Source organism: Cherax quadricarinatus, chromosome 69, assembly GCF_038502225.1.
Source record: "Cherax quadricarinatus isolate ZL_2023a chromosome 69, ASM3850222v1, whole genome shotgun sequence".
NCBI lineage: Eukaryota > Metazoa > Arthropoda > Malacostraca > Decapoda > Parastacidae > Cherax > Cherax quadricarinatus.
The window spans coordinates 23,964,259-23,979,572 of NC_091360.1; the positions used below are offsets into that span (position 1 = coordinate 23,964,259).

Genomic DNA, 15,314 nt, shown 5'->3' on the forward strand with positions numbered 1-15,314 from the left:
GCTGTTGGAGTGTGAGCAAAGTAACATTTATGAAGGGATTCAGGGAAACCGGCAGGCCGGACTTGAGTCCTGGAGATGGGAAGTACAGTGCCTGCACTCTGAAGGAGGGGTGTTAATGTTGCAGTTTAAAAACTGTAGTGTAAAGCACCCTTCTGGCAAGACAGTGATGGAGTGAATGATGGTGAAAGTTTTTCTTTTTCGGGCCACCCTGCCTTGGTGGGAATCGGCCGGTGTGATAATAAAATAAAATAAAAACTAGACTTATGACTAAGACTCCGTGATTAATCTAAAACTTGTAAAAATTTGAAAGACAAAGGGATTATTATAAAATAGATAATTCAGTTATACACTTAAGCATCTAGTAGCACCTTAATTATTTTAACAAGTGAGTTTATGAACTACAGTAGATATTTACAGCTAAAATAAAGGAGCTAATGAATATAATAATAAAAGAATGTATTAAAAGCAAAATCAGTAGCACCTGAGGTCGTCAATAGCACCTGGAGTATTTTAATAAATGTAACTATATGGACAAGAGAAAAAAAAAATGAGCTTGGGAATATAATGGCAAAATAGTGAACTTATTACACTTTAGCACCTGAGAATAACACTTTGATTATTTTAACAATTGTGAATATATGAACTAAGGTAGTTATATAAAGCTAAAATACAGGAGAAAATATATAAGGGACTAAATTAAGTAATGGTAAACAAAGTTCAATGGACAGATAGTCACTATGATATAATATTGATTTGGGAGTAAGATCTGATTTGTAATGTATAAGAAGTTGAGCAATTAATTGCACTATAAAAAGGAGAGAAATACGAGGTAGCTGGTACTAGCTAGCAGAAGAAAGTTTTGGGACTCTCACAATAATGTAATTGGAATATACACTAATTGCTCACACAATATAAGAGGGACTAAAAAAAGTAGTGGTAAACAGAATTAAATGGACAGGTAGCAACCATGAATAACATTAATTTGGAGTAAGATTTGACTTGCAACACAAAATTATGGGCAATTAATAGCAATTAAAAAGTAAAAAGCATTTGAGGTAGCTGGTATTAGCTAGTAAAAGAAAAAAAATAATAGTGCACAATAATGTAATAGTAATATACACTATATGCACCACACGTATATATGTGTTAAGAACACTTATCTAATCTGTTACAGAAATGTCAGCATTTCTAAGGAAGGTAGAGAAATCATGTTCATTTGAGATGGTGTATTGTTGTCCTGTTGAAGTTTTTCTAACTAGTATTTTCCCATCTCGAGTGAAACACTGATGCATTTTGTTTTCCTGTTTAATTTTCTCAACCTGAACAGAAGGTTTTGACGTTTTCTCATTAAGACACTCGTTGATGTACACTCCATTTTTCGTTGTAATTGCTAATTTAATTAAGTCCTTTCTTTTATCATATGAATGAAGTCTGATCATAATACTGTGTTTACTACCTTGTTTTCCTAGCAAACGTGTTTCTTTGATTTCACTGTTTTGCATGATAACTTTTACGTGGTCCTGTATTATCCTGATAGCAGTTTCTTTGCACTGTTCTTGGGTTACTTCACTAGGAATGTGTGGACTGTTTATTATAACTGCATCAGACAACTTATCTTGTTCAGTTTTGTCGTCTTGGAAATCAAGGTATTCATTCAGTCGAGTGTGCATGTTCTGATTCCAGTCCTTGATTGCTTCTTCAATCTTCATATTTAGAGTTGTTATTTGCTCAGTGTGACTGGCTATAGCTGTTTTCAGAGTATTTTCTGTGTCAGCACTTCCTGATGTAATCTTCTCTTCAAGGTTTTGGATCTTGTTCTCGAGGTTGGTTATCTTGGATTCTCGTCGCGCAAGTGTTGCTTTAATATCTTTGATTTCACTTTCTAGAGCGATGATGTAGTCCCTGATATTGTCAGGAATAATCATACCTGAGTTATCATGGGTGAATCCTTTGAAGGGAGTGGAGTTGGAGGGGGAGTCAGCCATGTTTGTTGTTCTTGTTCCCTGGGTGGTGGTGGTGAGGGGGGTTGATGATACACTGGCTTCCTGCTGGGTAGACAAGTTGAGTTCTAGGGTCCTTGGTGTTATTCTTTTCTTGCTGATGTTGTTTCTTCTGCAATATCCTTTCATAGTATCACTAAAGTAGATACTGTGTAGCTATGGCGGAGAAGGCTTGATTTCCCTGAGCTTGGGTTAAGTGATTGTCTGGCAGCGGAGGCAGTGTTTGGGTTAGCAGGGCTGTCTTCCTTAGATCTTCTATTTTGTCAAGATTTGGGTTACATTCTTAGTATTCTTGGGTCATTTTGTGGTCTACGTGAGTTCATGTAGTTGTACCTTCAATTAGGCCATCACAAGCTTTGATAAGCGATGGTTTCTTGAATAAGAGCTGCTAGGATGCCGCTGCTGCTGTCTCTCTTCTCACCTCACCTTTTGGTAAGTGGGTGGTTTCTTGTACTCATTCGATAGAAAAAATGGAGTTCTAGCGAAATAGTTATGATTTTTGTCAACTAGTACACTGGAATTGGCCGAAAATAAGGCTCAAAGTAGGCAAAAATTGCCGATGCTCAAACATTGTCGAGACCGCTAACTTCGCGAGAGCATAATTCCATAAGTTTTCCATCAAATTTCATACTTTTGGTGTCATTATGATGGGGAAAAGATTCTCTATCTTTTCACAATTTTTTTTTTTTTTTTTTTTTTTTTTTAAATTTGGGCAACCCTGAGAACAAGTCTGGGAGAGGGCCTGGGGACCCTGAAAGGGTTAATGGACAATGCTTTTGCTCATCCTCCAGACTTGGAAGACCAATTATCTAAGGAATTCAGTTTTGCAACAGTGAAGTTTTTACCTCCTAACACCATTCTTCTCATCCAGCCCATGGACCACCAGATCATTGCAAATTTCAAAAAAACTGTACATCAAAGCAATGTTTCAAAGGTGCTTTGACATAACCTCAGACTCTGAATTGACCCTAAGAGAGTTCTAAAAGAATCACTTCAATATCTTCCACTGCATAAGCCATATAGATAAGGCTTGGCAGGAAGCGACTTCCTGGACGATGAACTCTGCTTGGGAAAAACTGTGGCCAGATTATGTCCAAAAGAAGGATTTTGAAGGGTTTGAGGCTGACCCTGTTGACCCTACACCTGTTGTGCAATCACTTGTGGCATTGGGGAATTCCATGGGGTTGGATGTGAGTGGCAAGGATGTGGAAGAGTTGGAGGAGGATCACAATCAAGAGCTAACCACTAATAAGCTGCAAGAGCTTCATCTGCAACAGCAACAGACCACAGCTGAGGAAACTGCCTCAGAGGAGGAGGAAGAGAGATGGAAGAAGTTGCCATCTTCAAAGATTAAAGAGATCTGTGCAATGCAGACTAGAGTGCATTCATTTGTGGAATGTTGAATGTTCATTCTTTTGTGCATGTAAATCTATCTTTAATGTAACAAAACTTTTTTTTTTGTTAGTACTTCTGGGTGACTGGAACGGATTAATTGGATTTACATTATTTCTTATGACGAAAATGGTTTCAGTTTTCGCCAATTTCTGTTTTTGCCAGTCGCTCTGGAATGGATTAACCCTTTGACTGTCACAACCCCAAATCCTGAGGTGTCTCCTGGTGCCGCAAAATTTAAAAAAAAAAAAAAAAAAAAAAAGATAGAGAATCTTTTCCCAATTGTAATGACACCAAAAGAACGAAATTTGCTGGAAAACCGACGGAATTACACTCTCGCAAAGTTAGCGACCTCAGCGATATTTACGAATCGGCGATTTCGCTCATTTTGAGCCCTATTTTCGGCTAATTCCATTGTTCCAGTCGATCAAACTCGTAGCTATTTCTTTAGAGCTCCATTTTTTCTATCAACTGAGTACAAGAAACTGCCCATATACCGATTTCAACTACCCAATATCGTGGTCAGAAATTTGCAATTTGGCCAGTTTCACGAAAATTAAAAAATATGAATTTCAAAATAGGGTCCAGAATGAACAATGCAGACATTCCTGGCTCTAAAATAACATTTTCTTTGTTCATTAGTCACATCTCCAGGCCCCTCTGATGTTACTCTTGCTTTCTATTTTGAATTTTTATTCAAACAAAAAATAGAAGATTTACTGTTATGCAGACTACTGCAATATTGTAATAATTGTATAAATAATGTCAACCCATTCATGACTGCATATTAGAATGTCTACTTGGACATTTATAGGAAAATGACATCATTTGTTTACTTTTGAACATCGGCAAAAATCAAACATTTCCCCTACTTTGAGCTCAATTTCAAGATTCTTTTCATAGTAAAACCAATCAAAATTACCTCTATTTTTATAATATGTTTTCCATTCTATCAAATGAGACCAAGAAAACGAGAATACAACCATAAATACTATACGAAAATAAATCACAGTCGTCATTTTAATTAAAAAAAAAAAAGGTCGGAGTATTTTTTTTCTCATGCACTGCGTGCTGCAGGATTTTTTTATATGGAGCAGACTGACCACACAGGCCCATTCTCTCACAAATGGGCCTACCAGCTTTCTCCCGCTTGATTTGAAGCCGCTAGAATTTTGGCGTATTTATACGTCAAAAACACTGGATTGTAAGACATATACATACAGTGGACCCCCACCTTACGATATTAATCCATTCCTGAGAGCTCATCGTAAGCCGAAATTATCATTTGCCAAATTAATTTTCCCCATAAGAAATAATGGAAATCAAATTAATCCATTCCTGACACCCCAAAGTATGAAAAAAAAAATTTTACCACATGAAATATTAATTTTAATACACACAAACTGAAAAAGACATGCACAATTACTACTCTACTAAGAATAGAATACATGACACTTACCTTTATTGAAGATCTGGTGATGATTGATGGGATGGGAGGAGGGGAGAGTGCGGAAGTTATTGCTTAGAAGGGGAATCCCCTTCCATTAGGACTTGAGGTAGCAAGTCCTTTTCCGGGGTTACTTCCCTTCTTCTTTTAATGCCACTAGGACCAGCTTGAGAGTCACTGGACCTCTGTCGCACAACAAATCTGTCCATAGAGCTCTGTACCTCTCGTTCCTTTAAGACTTTCCTAAAATGGGCCATAACATTGTCATTGTGCAGGTTGCCAACACAGCATGCAGTAGCTGTGTCAGGGTGATTTTCATCCGTAAGGGTTTGCAGTTCAACCCACTTTGCACACATTTCCTTAATCTCTTTTTACAATTCCATACTAATTCTCGCCCTTTTTACCACAGGAATGGCACTAGAAGCTTTCTTGGGGTCCATGGTGACTTATTTTGCAGTTACAAGCACTAAAAACACTGGGATAATGTGAAATGTGCCGAATGTATGTGTAGATGCAAACACACTGGCTGGTTTGTAAACACTGGCACTGAGGCCACACGTGGGACGCGTCCCGGACGAATCACATAAGGCGAGTTTTTTATCGTGAGGCGAGGCAAAATATTTGCGTTCAATTGCTTCGTATGGCGGATTTAACGTAATGCAATGCGTTCCTAAGGCGGGGTCCACTGTACGATCGAAACAGTCAAAGGGTTAAAGAGTGGACGTGTCAGCAGATGGGTCTATGAAAGACGAGATGAATCATAGAACTGACAAGTGGAAAAAGGTGAGTAGTGCACCTAGGAGTCTGTGGAGACAAAGAACTTTGCCCATGGAAGCAAAGAGGGGAATGTATGAGAGTATAGTTATACCAATGCTCTTATACTGGAGTGAAACATGGGTGGTGAATGTTGCAGTGGAGATGTCATGTTTGAGGGCAATGTGTGGTGTGAATATAGTGCAGAGAATTCGTAGTTTCGTAATTAGGAGGTGAGGGATTACTAAAAATATTATTCACAGGGCTGAGTAGGGGTTGTTGAGATGGTTCGGACATTTAGAGAGGTTGGAACAAAACAATGACTTTGAGAGTTTATAAATCTGTAGTGGAGGGAAAGCACGACAGGGTTTGGCCTAGGAAAGGTTGGAGGGAGGGGGTAAAGGAGGTTTTGTTTTAGAGGGGCTTGGACTTCCAGCAAGCATGCGTGAGCATGTTAGATAGGAGTGAATGGAGACGAAAGGCTTTTAGGACTTTACGTGCTGTTGGAGTGTGAGCGAGGTAACATTCGTGAAGGGATTCAGGGAAACTGGCAGGCTGGACTCGAGTACTGGAGATGGGAAGTACAGTGCCAGCACTCTGAAGGAGGGGTGTTAGTGTTGCAGTTTTTTAAATGTAGTGTAAGCACACCTCTGGCAAGACAGTGATGGAGTGAATGATGATAAAGTTTTTCTTTTCTGGGCCACCCTGCCTTGCTGGGAGACTGCCAATGTGTTAATAAAATAATAAAATAAATATATACACACATGTACAGGTGTTCCTCGACTTGAGATGGGGTTATGTTCCCGTGAACCCATCAAAAGTTGAAAATATTGTATAAATAAATAACTACCATCACTGAATAAGTAAGTAAACAAATAATTACTGTAACTAAATACCAGTGCATACTGAGAAGTAAACAAATGAATACAAGTTGATTCTATCAAAGTTTGATGATGACTACTGAATGTACATCGTTATCACACCACTATAAAGTTGAAATATCTTCAGCTGAACCATTGTAAAGCAAGGAGCACCTGTATACATAATGAATGTATACTTTGTATGTGTAGCACACAATATCTGTATATTCATATAAAGTTTTAGTTATACAACTAGCAGGAGATTCAGTGTAATACAAAATCTTGTCACACAAAATACAACTGATACAAAATTCAGTTTCACAGTTTTGTTGCCCATATAGTTGTAGAATAAGTTATAACTCATCATAATACAGTAACTGACTTACCTCTGCCACACCTGTTACATGTGTTTCTTCGAGCAAAGTTCACATTTGCACATCTGCAAAGTAAAGGATATGCATTACCAATCTGATGATAATTTTCATTATCATTAACATATTCTTGAACACTGTGTTTGTTACTCTAGAGAAGCACAGGAGTGGGAGTTCGTTACTGATCATGAATGCTCACAATAACTGCAACACAAGAAAGAAATTTAGTTAAGGTAAAAAGAGGTTAAACAGTGCCTACAAGACTAACACAATTAACTTTAAATCATTGAATCAGTTTAAAGTACGTATTAATACACATTCAAAAGTGTACTATTGTAAACTGTACTAACTGCATTATTTTTTGCTACCTCTCTTTTTTTGTAATAATGAATACTTAAAATTTACCACTCAATACCTATGTCTAGTTAAGTAGTGTGTAATTATTAGTACAGCCTCTCCTCACTTAACGACGGAGTTCTGTTCCTAAGACCTCGTTGGTAAACGAATCTGTTAAGTGAGGAGCATACTATAATGGTAGTGGGTTTGGGTCAACCATCTTTGATACTGTTTTAATGTCACCTTTGTACCATTTATAACATTTCTGTTATATTTTTAAATGTTTATACAGTAGTGCATTGTAATAAACAGAATAGACGAAATCTACTCTAATATATTATTTTGGTATGCATACTGGTCAGAGAGCCTGTCATAAGTCCAAGTCATCGGTAAATAAGTATGTCGCTAAGTGAGGAAAGGTTGCATTAGTCTGCTAGAAATGTCCCAGCATGTTTAGTGGCTTCCTTTGTGCCTAGCAATACATTTTGTTACATGTAAACTACATTTTGTATACTTCACAAACAAATAAAATTTGTTTGCTTGTTTGTAGTGGTGTACCAAAGTATTGCTGGTTATTGAACCATTCTGACAGCAAAGGTAAAAATACTGAATATCGATCTCGGCTAACAATTTAGAATCGTGCCATCCCTAGATGTATGTGCACATTAATTGTGAATTAAGGATAGGGTGAGTTTATAAAACCCTCTTAACTTTTGCCTATCAATACAGTACAATGAAAAAGGCACAATACCATGACCAGAACAATCCACAAATAACCTGCTTACGACTCTTTTGTGTTAGTGTGACTTTGTAAATGGTCCAAAGCAGACCAAAATGTTGTCATAAGCTTCTCTCTCTTAGGTGCGAGTCATTCGTGAATACAGTATGCATTTACAAAATAACTTTCAGTGGCCATCATGTACATCTACTCTATTGATGCCAGGGTCCCTCATGTACATGTATGCAGTCCCTTATGTAGTACTAAACATAATATCTATTGGCTTTATTGGCTTCAAATATGGCGGGAGAGGTTTGGTAGGCTTACATACACAAGAACGAGTCTACATTGCTAGTGTGCACAATATACAAAAAATAGAGCCCCCTGCAGTGCACTGTATGAACACTGTATTTAGCACACCTTGTTCACCATGCAGCATGGACACAAAGGCCTCACTCTAAGGCAAACTGAACAAGTTATATTCCCCGGTGAGAGCTCCAACAATGATAATTATAGAAATGATGAAGAGTTTGTTGGTTTCAAACCTAGAATCACCAAGTGATGCTCAGGGTGCCAGAAATATCATTACAAGATGATCACAGAATAATCTCTTGTACGAAGTTTGGTGATCACTTCCTAATAACACTTCCTGATACAGTAATAATAATAATAATAATAATATTATTATTATTATTATTATTAATAGTAAAGAATAAATAGACTCAGAAGAGATGTTATGTCTGTACGCACAATAAGGCATCCACCAGAGTGCAGACACACATGTTTTATGTGTAGAGATGTGTAAAACCCTGATGTGTGTGGAGCTGTGTTTCAAGGACCTCTACACTCTGTAACACTGCAAGAAACATGACCAGTGCCTGAATATTTGCAGTTTTGAGCTGTACTATTGGCACCCCATTGGGTACCAGTAGTTATGGGTTATGCCAGTTGTGCTGGTCCATGAAATTTGTAATCTGCCATCGTATCACTCTCTCTGGGATTTGTACTGTCAGTCTGTTGATCTGTGCGGATTTCTGCTAGAGTGAAAAAATGTTTCTGTGTTCTCTACCCTGCTGTCATTTAATGGGTTACTGAGCACCGACTCATGCTGTTCTTTTAGAATTTCACTCATTTCCTGTTCATCATCAGTATACGAGTCTCCTCTCAATAATGGTCCAATTCTACAGATAGTTTTTAGCTTGGATTTTGCATAGGAACAGAAATATTTTGGGTGTCTTGCAATATTCCAATGAAAAGCAGGGATGCCACGAGTACACAGAGAGAACACTAAGTGTCAGGGGCCCAAGACTGTTCAACTGCCTCCCAACAGACCCCTGGCTGTCTCCAAGGAGGCACTGGACAAGCACCTAAAGTCAGTACCTGACCAGCCGGGCTGTGGTTCATACGCCAGTTTGCATGCTCATATGTCAGTTTGCTCTAATGCAGTGATCTCTTGGCTAAGGCTATCTTCCCTCTGTATTTTTAAGCAATTCAGAAACCCATTTTCTTCTTCCATGCCATCTCCTATACTCATATACATATACAGTGGACCCCCGCATAGCGAACTTAATCCGTGCAAGAGGGCTGGTCGTTATGCGAAATGTTCGCTATGCGAATTAATTTTCCCCATAAGAAATAATGGAAATAAAATTAATCCGTGCAAGACACCCAAAAGTATGAAAAAAAATTTTTTTTACCACAAAAAAATGTTAATTTTAGTACACACAAACTGAAAAAGGCATGCACAATTACATGACACTTACTTTTATTGAAGATCTGGTGATGATTGATGGGATGGGAGGAGGGGAGAGAGTGTGTTAGTGTTTAGAAGGGGAATCCCCTTCCATTAGGACTTGAGGTAGCAAGTCCTTTTCTGGGGTTACTTCCCTTCTTCTTTTAATGCCACTAGGACCAGCTTCAGAGTCACTGGACTTCTTTCGCACAACATATCTGTCCATAGTGGCCTGTACCTCTCGTTCCTTTATGATTTGTCTAAAGTGGTTCACAACAGTGTCATTGTAACAGTCACCAGCACGGCTTGCAATAGCTGTGTGAGGGTGATTTTCATCAAAAAAGGTTTGCACTTCAAGCCATTTTGCACACATTTCCTTAATCTTTGAAGTAAGCAATTCCTTCAATTTCTCTCTCCCCTCCTTTGAACCAGTTTCCCCAGGTCTGGCCTCTTGCTCTTGAAGTTGATCTATCAGCTCATCAGTGGTTAGTTCTTCATTGTCCTCCTCCACCAACTCACCATGCCGTATCACACTATGGATGCCACTACGCTTCTTAAATCTCTCAAACCAACCTTTGCTGGCCTTAAATTCACTCACATCATCACTAGTTGCAGGCATTTTTTTAATTAAATCCTCATGCAACTTCCTAGCCTTTTCACATATGATCGCTTGAGAGACGCTATCTCCTGCTAGCTGTTTTTCATTTATCCACACCAATAAGAGTCTCTCAACATCTTCCATCACTTGCGATCTTTGTTTCGAAAACACAGTTAAACCTTTGGCAACAACAGCTTCCTTGATTGCCGTTTTCTTGCCCACAATAGAAGCGATGGTTGATTTTGGTTTCTTGTACAACCTGACCAGGTCGGTGATACGTACTCCACTTTCATACTTATCAATGATCTCTTTCTTCATTTCAATGGGTATTCTTACCCTTTGAGGTGTAGGGTTGGCACTAGAAGCTTTCTTGGGGCCCATGGTCACTTATTTTCCACAAACAGCACCGAAAACACTGTAATAATACGAAATATTCCGAGTGTATGCTTGAATGTTACCACGGAGGCTGGCTGGTAAACAATGGGACGGGCGGCACATGTGAGGCTGGCTGAGGGCGCACATTGGACGTCTCGGACGAAGGTCGCTGAGCGGGTTTTTGTCCACTATGCGGGGCAAAATTTTAGCGAAAAAAGCGTTCGCTATGCGGATTGTTCGCTATGCAAGGCGTTCGCTATGCGGGCGTCCACTGTATATTTATATATATATATATTTATATATATATATATATTTATATATATATATATTTATGCAAAACAACCACTCTGAAAGAATAGAGAAATTCCAAGCGCTTTCGTGACTACTCACATTATCAAGGAACTATGATAATGTGAGTAGTCATGAAAGCGCTTGGAATTTCTCTATTCTTTCAGAGTGGTTGTTTTGCATATTTTGAAATCACCTGTTTACTGTGATCTTATTGCATATATATATATATATTATATATATATATATATATATATATATATATATATATATATATATATATATATATATATATATATATATATATATATATATATATACATAATATAAATCAAAAAATATATAGGGAAGTACCACCTCTATAGCTGGAATGGGGACCCTCATCCTCAGAGAAGACAATAAACGTACCTCAGAGAAAACTCAATTATATATATATATATATATATATATATATATATATATATATATATATATATATATATATATATATATGTATATATATATATATATATATATATATACAGTGGACCCCCGCATAACGATGGCATCGCATAGCGATTTTTCCGCATAACGATTACTTTTATCGCAAAATTTTTGCCCCGCATACCGATTAAAAACCCGCATACCGATTTTCGTCCGAGACGCGTCCAATGTGCCCTCAGCCAGCCTCACATGTGCCGCTCCGTCCCATTGTTTACCAGCCAGCCTCCGCGGTAACATCCAAGCATACACTCGGAATATTTCGTATTATTACAGTATTTTCGGTGCTGTTTCTGGAAAATAAGTGACCATGGGCCCCAAGAAAGCTTCTAGTGCCAACCCTGTGGTAAAAAGGGTGAGAATTAGTATGGAAATTAAGAAAGATTTTGAAGGGTTTGGGGCTAACCCTGAGAAGCCTATGCCAGTTGTGGAATCCATTGTGCCTACTTCAAAGATTAAGGAAATGTGTGCAGAGTGGGTTGAACTGCAAACCTTTATAGATGAAAATCACCCTGACACAGCTGTTGCAAGCCGTGCTTGTGACTATTTCAATGACAATGTTATGGCCCATTTTAGGAAAGTCTTGAAGGAACGGGAGGTACAGAGCTCTATGGACAGATTTGTTGTGCGACAGAGGTCCAGTGACTCTCAAGCTGGTCCTAGTGGCATTAAAAGAAGAAGGGAAGTAACCCCAGAAAAGGACTTGCTACCTCAAGTCCTAATGGAAGGGGATTCCCCTTCTAAACAGTAAGAAGATAATGCTCTCCCCTCCTCCCATCCCATCAATCATCACCAGATCTTCAATAAAAGTAAGTGTCATGTAATTGTGCATGCCTTTTTCAGTTTGTGTGTATTAAAATTAACATTTCATGTGGTAAAAAAAAATTTTTTTCATACTTTTGGGCGTCTTGCACGGATTAATTTTATTTCCATTATTTCTTATGGGGAAAATTAATTCGCATAACGATTATTTCGCATAACGATGAGCCCTCTTGCACGGATTAAAATCGTTAACCGGGGGTCCACTGTATATATATATATATATATATATATATATATATATATATATATATATATATATATGCAATAAGATCACAGTAAACAGGTGATTTCAGAATATGCAAAACAACCACTCTGAAAGAATAGAGAAATTCCAAGGGCTTTCGTGACTACTCACATATCAAGGAACTATCCTTGATAATGTGAGTAGTCACGAAAGCGCTTGGAATTTCTCTATTCTTTCAGAGTGGTTGTTTTGCATATATATATATATATATATATATATATATATATATATATATATATATATATATATATATATATATATATATATATATAATTATATATATATATATATATATATATATTATATATATATTATATATATATATATATATATATATATATATATATATATATATATATATATATATATATATATATATATATATATATATATACATACATCTAGGTTTTTCTCCTTTTTCTAAATAGCTCTTGTTCTTTTTTTATTTCTTCTATTGTCCATGGGGAAGTGGAAAAGAATCTTTCCTCCGTAAGCCATGCGTGTCGTATGAGGCGACTAAAATGCCGGGAGCAATGGGCTAGTAACCCCTTCTCCTGTATACATTTACTAAAAAAGAGAAGAAAAACTTTATAAAACTGGGATGCTTAAATGTGCGTGGATGTAGTGCGGATGACAAGAAACAGATGATTGCTGATGTTATGAATGAAAAGAAGTTGGATGTCCTGGCTCTAAGCGAAACAAAGCTGAAGGGGGTAGGAGAGTTTCAGTGGGGGGAAATAAATGGGATTAAATCTGGAGTATCTGAGAGAGTTAGAGCAAAGGAAGGGGTAGCAGTAATGTTAAATGATCAGTTATGGAAGGAGAAAAGAGAATATGAATGTGTAAATTCAAGAATTATGTGGATTAAAGTAAAGGTTGGATGCGAGAAGTGGGTCATAATAAGCGTGTATGCACCTGGAGAAGAGAGGAATGCAGAGGAGAGAGAGAGATTTTGGGAGATGTTAAGTGAATGTATAGGAGCCTTTGAACCAAGTGAGAGAGTAATTGTGGTAGGGGACCTGAATGCTAAAGTAGGAGAAACTTTTAGAGAGGGTGTGGTAGGTAAGTTTGGGGTGCCAGGTGTAAATGATAATGGGAGCCCTTTGATTGAACTTTGTATAGAAAGGGGTTTAGTTATAGGTAATACATATTTTAAGAAAAAGAGGATAAATAAGTATACACGATATGATGTAGGGCGAAATGACAGTAGTTTGTTGGATTATGTATTGGTAGATAAAAGACTGTTGAGTAGACTTCAGGATGTACATGTTTATAGAGGGGCCACAGATATATCAGATCACTTTCTAGTTGTAGCTACACTGAGAGTAAAAGGTAGATGGGATACAAGGAGAATAGAAGCATCAGGGAAGAGAGAGGTGAAGGTTTATAAACTAAAAGAGGAGGCAGTTAGGGTAAGATATAAACAGCTATTGGAGGATAGATGGGCTAATGAGAGCATAGGCAATGGGGTCGAAGAGGTATGGGGTAGGTTTAAAAATGTAGTGTTAGAGTGTTCAGCAGAAGTTTGTGGTTACAGGAAAGTGGGTGCAGGAGGGAAGAGGAGCGATTGGTGGAATGATGATGTAAACAGAGTAGTAAGGGAGAAAAAGTTAGCATATGAGAAGTTTTTACAAAGTAGAAGTGATGCAAGGAGGGAAGAGTATATGGAGAAAAAGAGAGAGGTTAAGAGAGTGGTGAAGCAATGTAAAAAGAGAGCAAATGAGAGAGTGGGTGAGATGTTATCAACAAATTTTGTTGAAAATAAGAAAAAGTTTTGGAGTGAGATTAACAAGTTAAGAAAGCCTAGAGAACAAATGGATTTGTCAGTTAAAAATAGGAGAGGAGAGTTATTAAATGGAGAGTTAGAGGTATTGGGAAGATGGAGGGAATATTTTGAGGAATTGTTAAATGTTGATGAAGATAGGGAAGCTGTGATTTCGTGTATAGGGCAAGGAGGAATAACATCTTGTAGGAGTGAGGAAGAGCCAGTTGTGAGTGTGGGGAAGTTCGTGAGGCAGTAGGTAAAATGAAAGGGGGTAAGGCAGCCGGGATTGATGGGATAAAGATAGAAATGTTAAAAGCAGGTGGGGATATAGTTTTGGAGTGGTTGGTGCAATTATTTAATAAATGTATGGAAGAGGGTAAGGTACCTAGGGATTGGCAGAGAGCATGCATAGTTCCTTTGTATAAAGGCAAAGGGGATAAAAGAGAGTGCAAAAATTATAGGGGGATAAGTCTGTTGAGTGTACCTGGTAAAGTGTATGGTAGAGTTATAATTGAAAGAATTAAGAGTAAGACGGAGAATAGGATAGCAGATGAACAAGGAGGCTTTAGGAAAGGTAGGGGGTGTGTGGACCAGGTGTTTACAGTGAAACATATAAGTGAACAGTATTTAGATAAGGCTAAAGAGGTCTTTGTGGCATTTATGGATTTGGAAAAGGCGTATGACAGGGTGGATAGGGGGGCAATGTGGCAGATGTTGCAAGTGTATGGTGTAGGAGGAAGGTTACTGAAAGCAGTGAAGAGCTTTTACGAGGATAGTGAGGCTCAAGTTAGAGTATGTAGGAAAGAGGGAAATTTTTTCCCAATAAAAGTAGGCCTTAGACAAGGATGTGTGATGTCACCGTGGTTGTTTAATATATTTATAGATGGGGTTGTAAGAGAAGTAAATGCGAGGGTCTTGGCAAGAGGCGTGGAGTTAAAAGATAAAGAATCACACACAAAGTGGGAGTTGTCACAGCTGCTCTTTGCTGATGACACTGTGCTCTTGGGAGATTCTGAAGAGAAGCTGCAGAGATTGGTGGATGAATTTGGTAGGGTGTGCAAAAGAAGAAAATTAAAGGTGAATACAGGAAAGAGTAAGGTTATGAGGATAACAAAAAGATTAGGTGATGAAAG

The 15,314-nt window shown here is 37.9% G+C and overlaps 1 protein-coding gene across 4 annotated transcripts in view; it reads right to left on the reverse strand.

Annotated features, from left to right (window-relative positions):
* Nucleotides 1-15,314, reverse strand: part of LOC128701884 (zinc finger Ran-binding domain-containing protein 2) — a 271,719-nt gene that overhangs the window by 235,107 nt on the left and 21,298 nt on the right. For all 4 annotated transcript variants that reach the window (XR_011393964.1, XM_070099877.1, XM_070099876.1 and 1 more), the window contains exon 2: nucleotides 6,839-6,891. Coding sequence is in view for 3 of the 4 variants with exons in the window: in XM_070099877.1 (XP_069955978.1) it covers nucleotides 6,839-6,891 (53 nt within the window). In the remaining variant the exon portion in view is untranslated. The remainder of the gene's footprint in view (nucleotides 1-6,838; nucleotides 6,892-15,314) is intronic.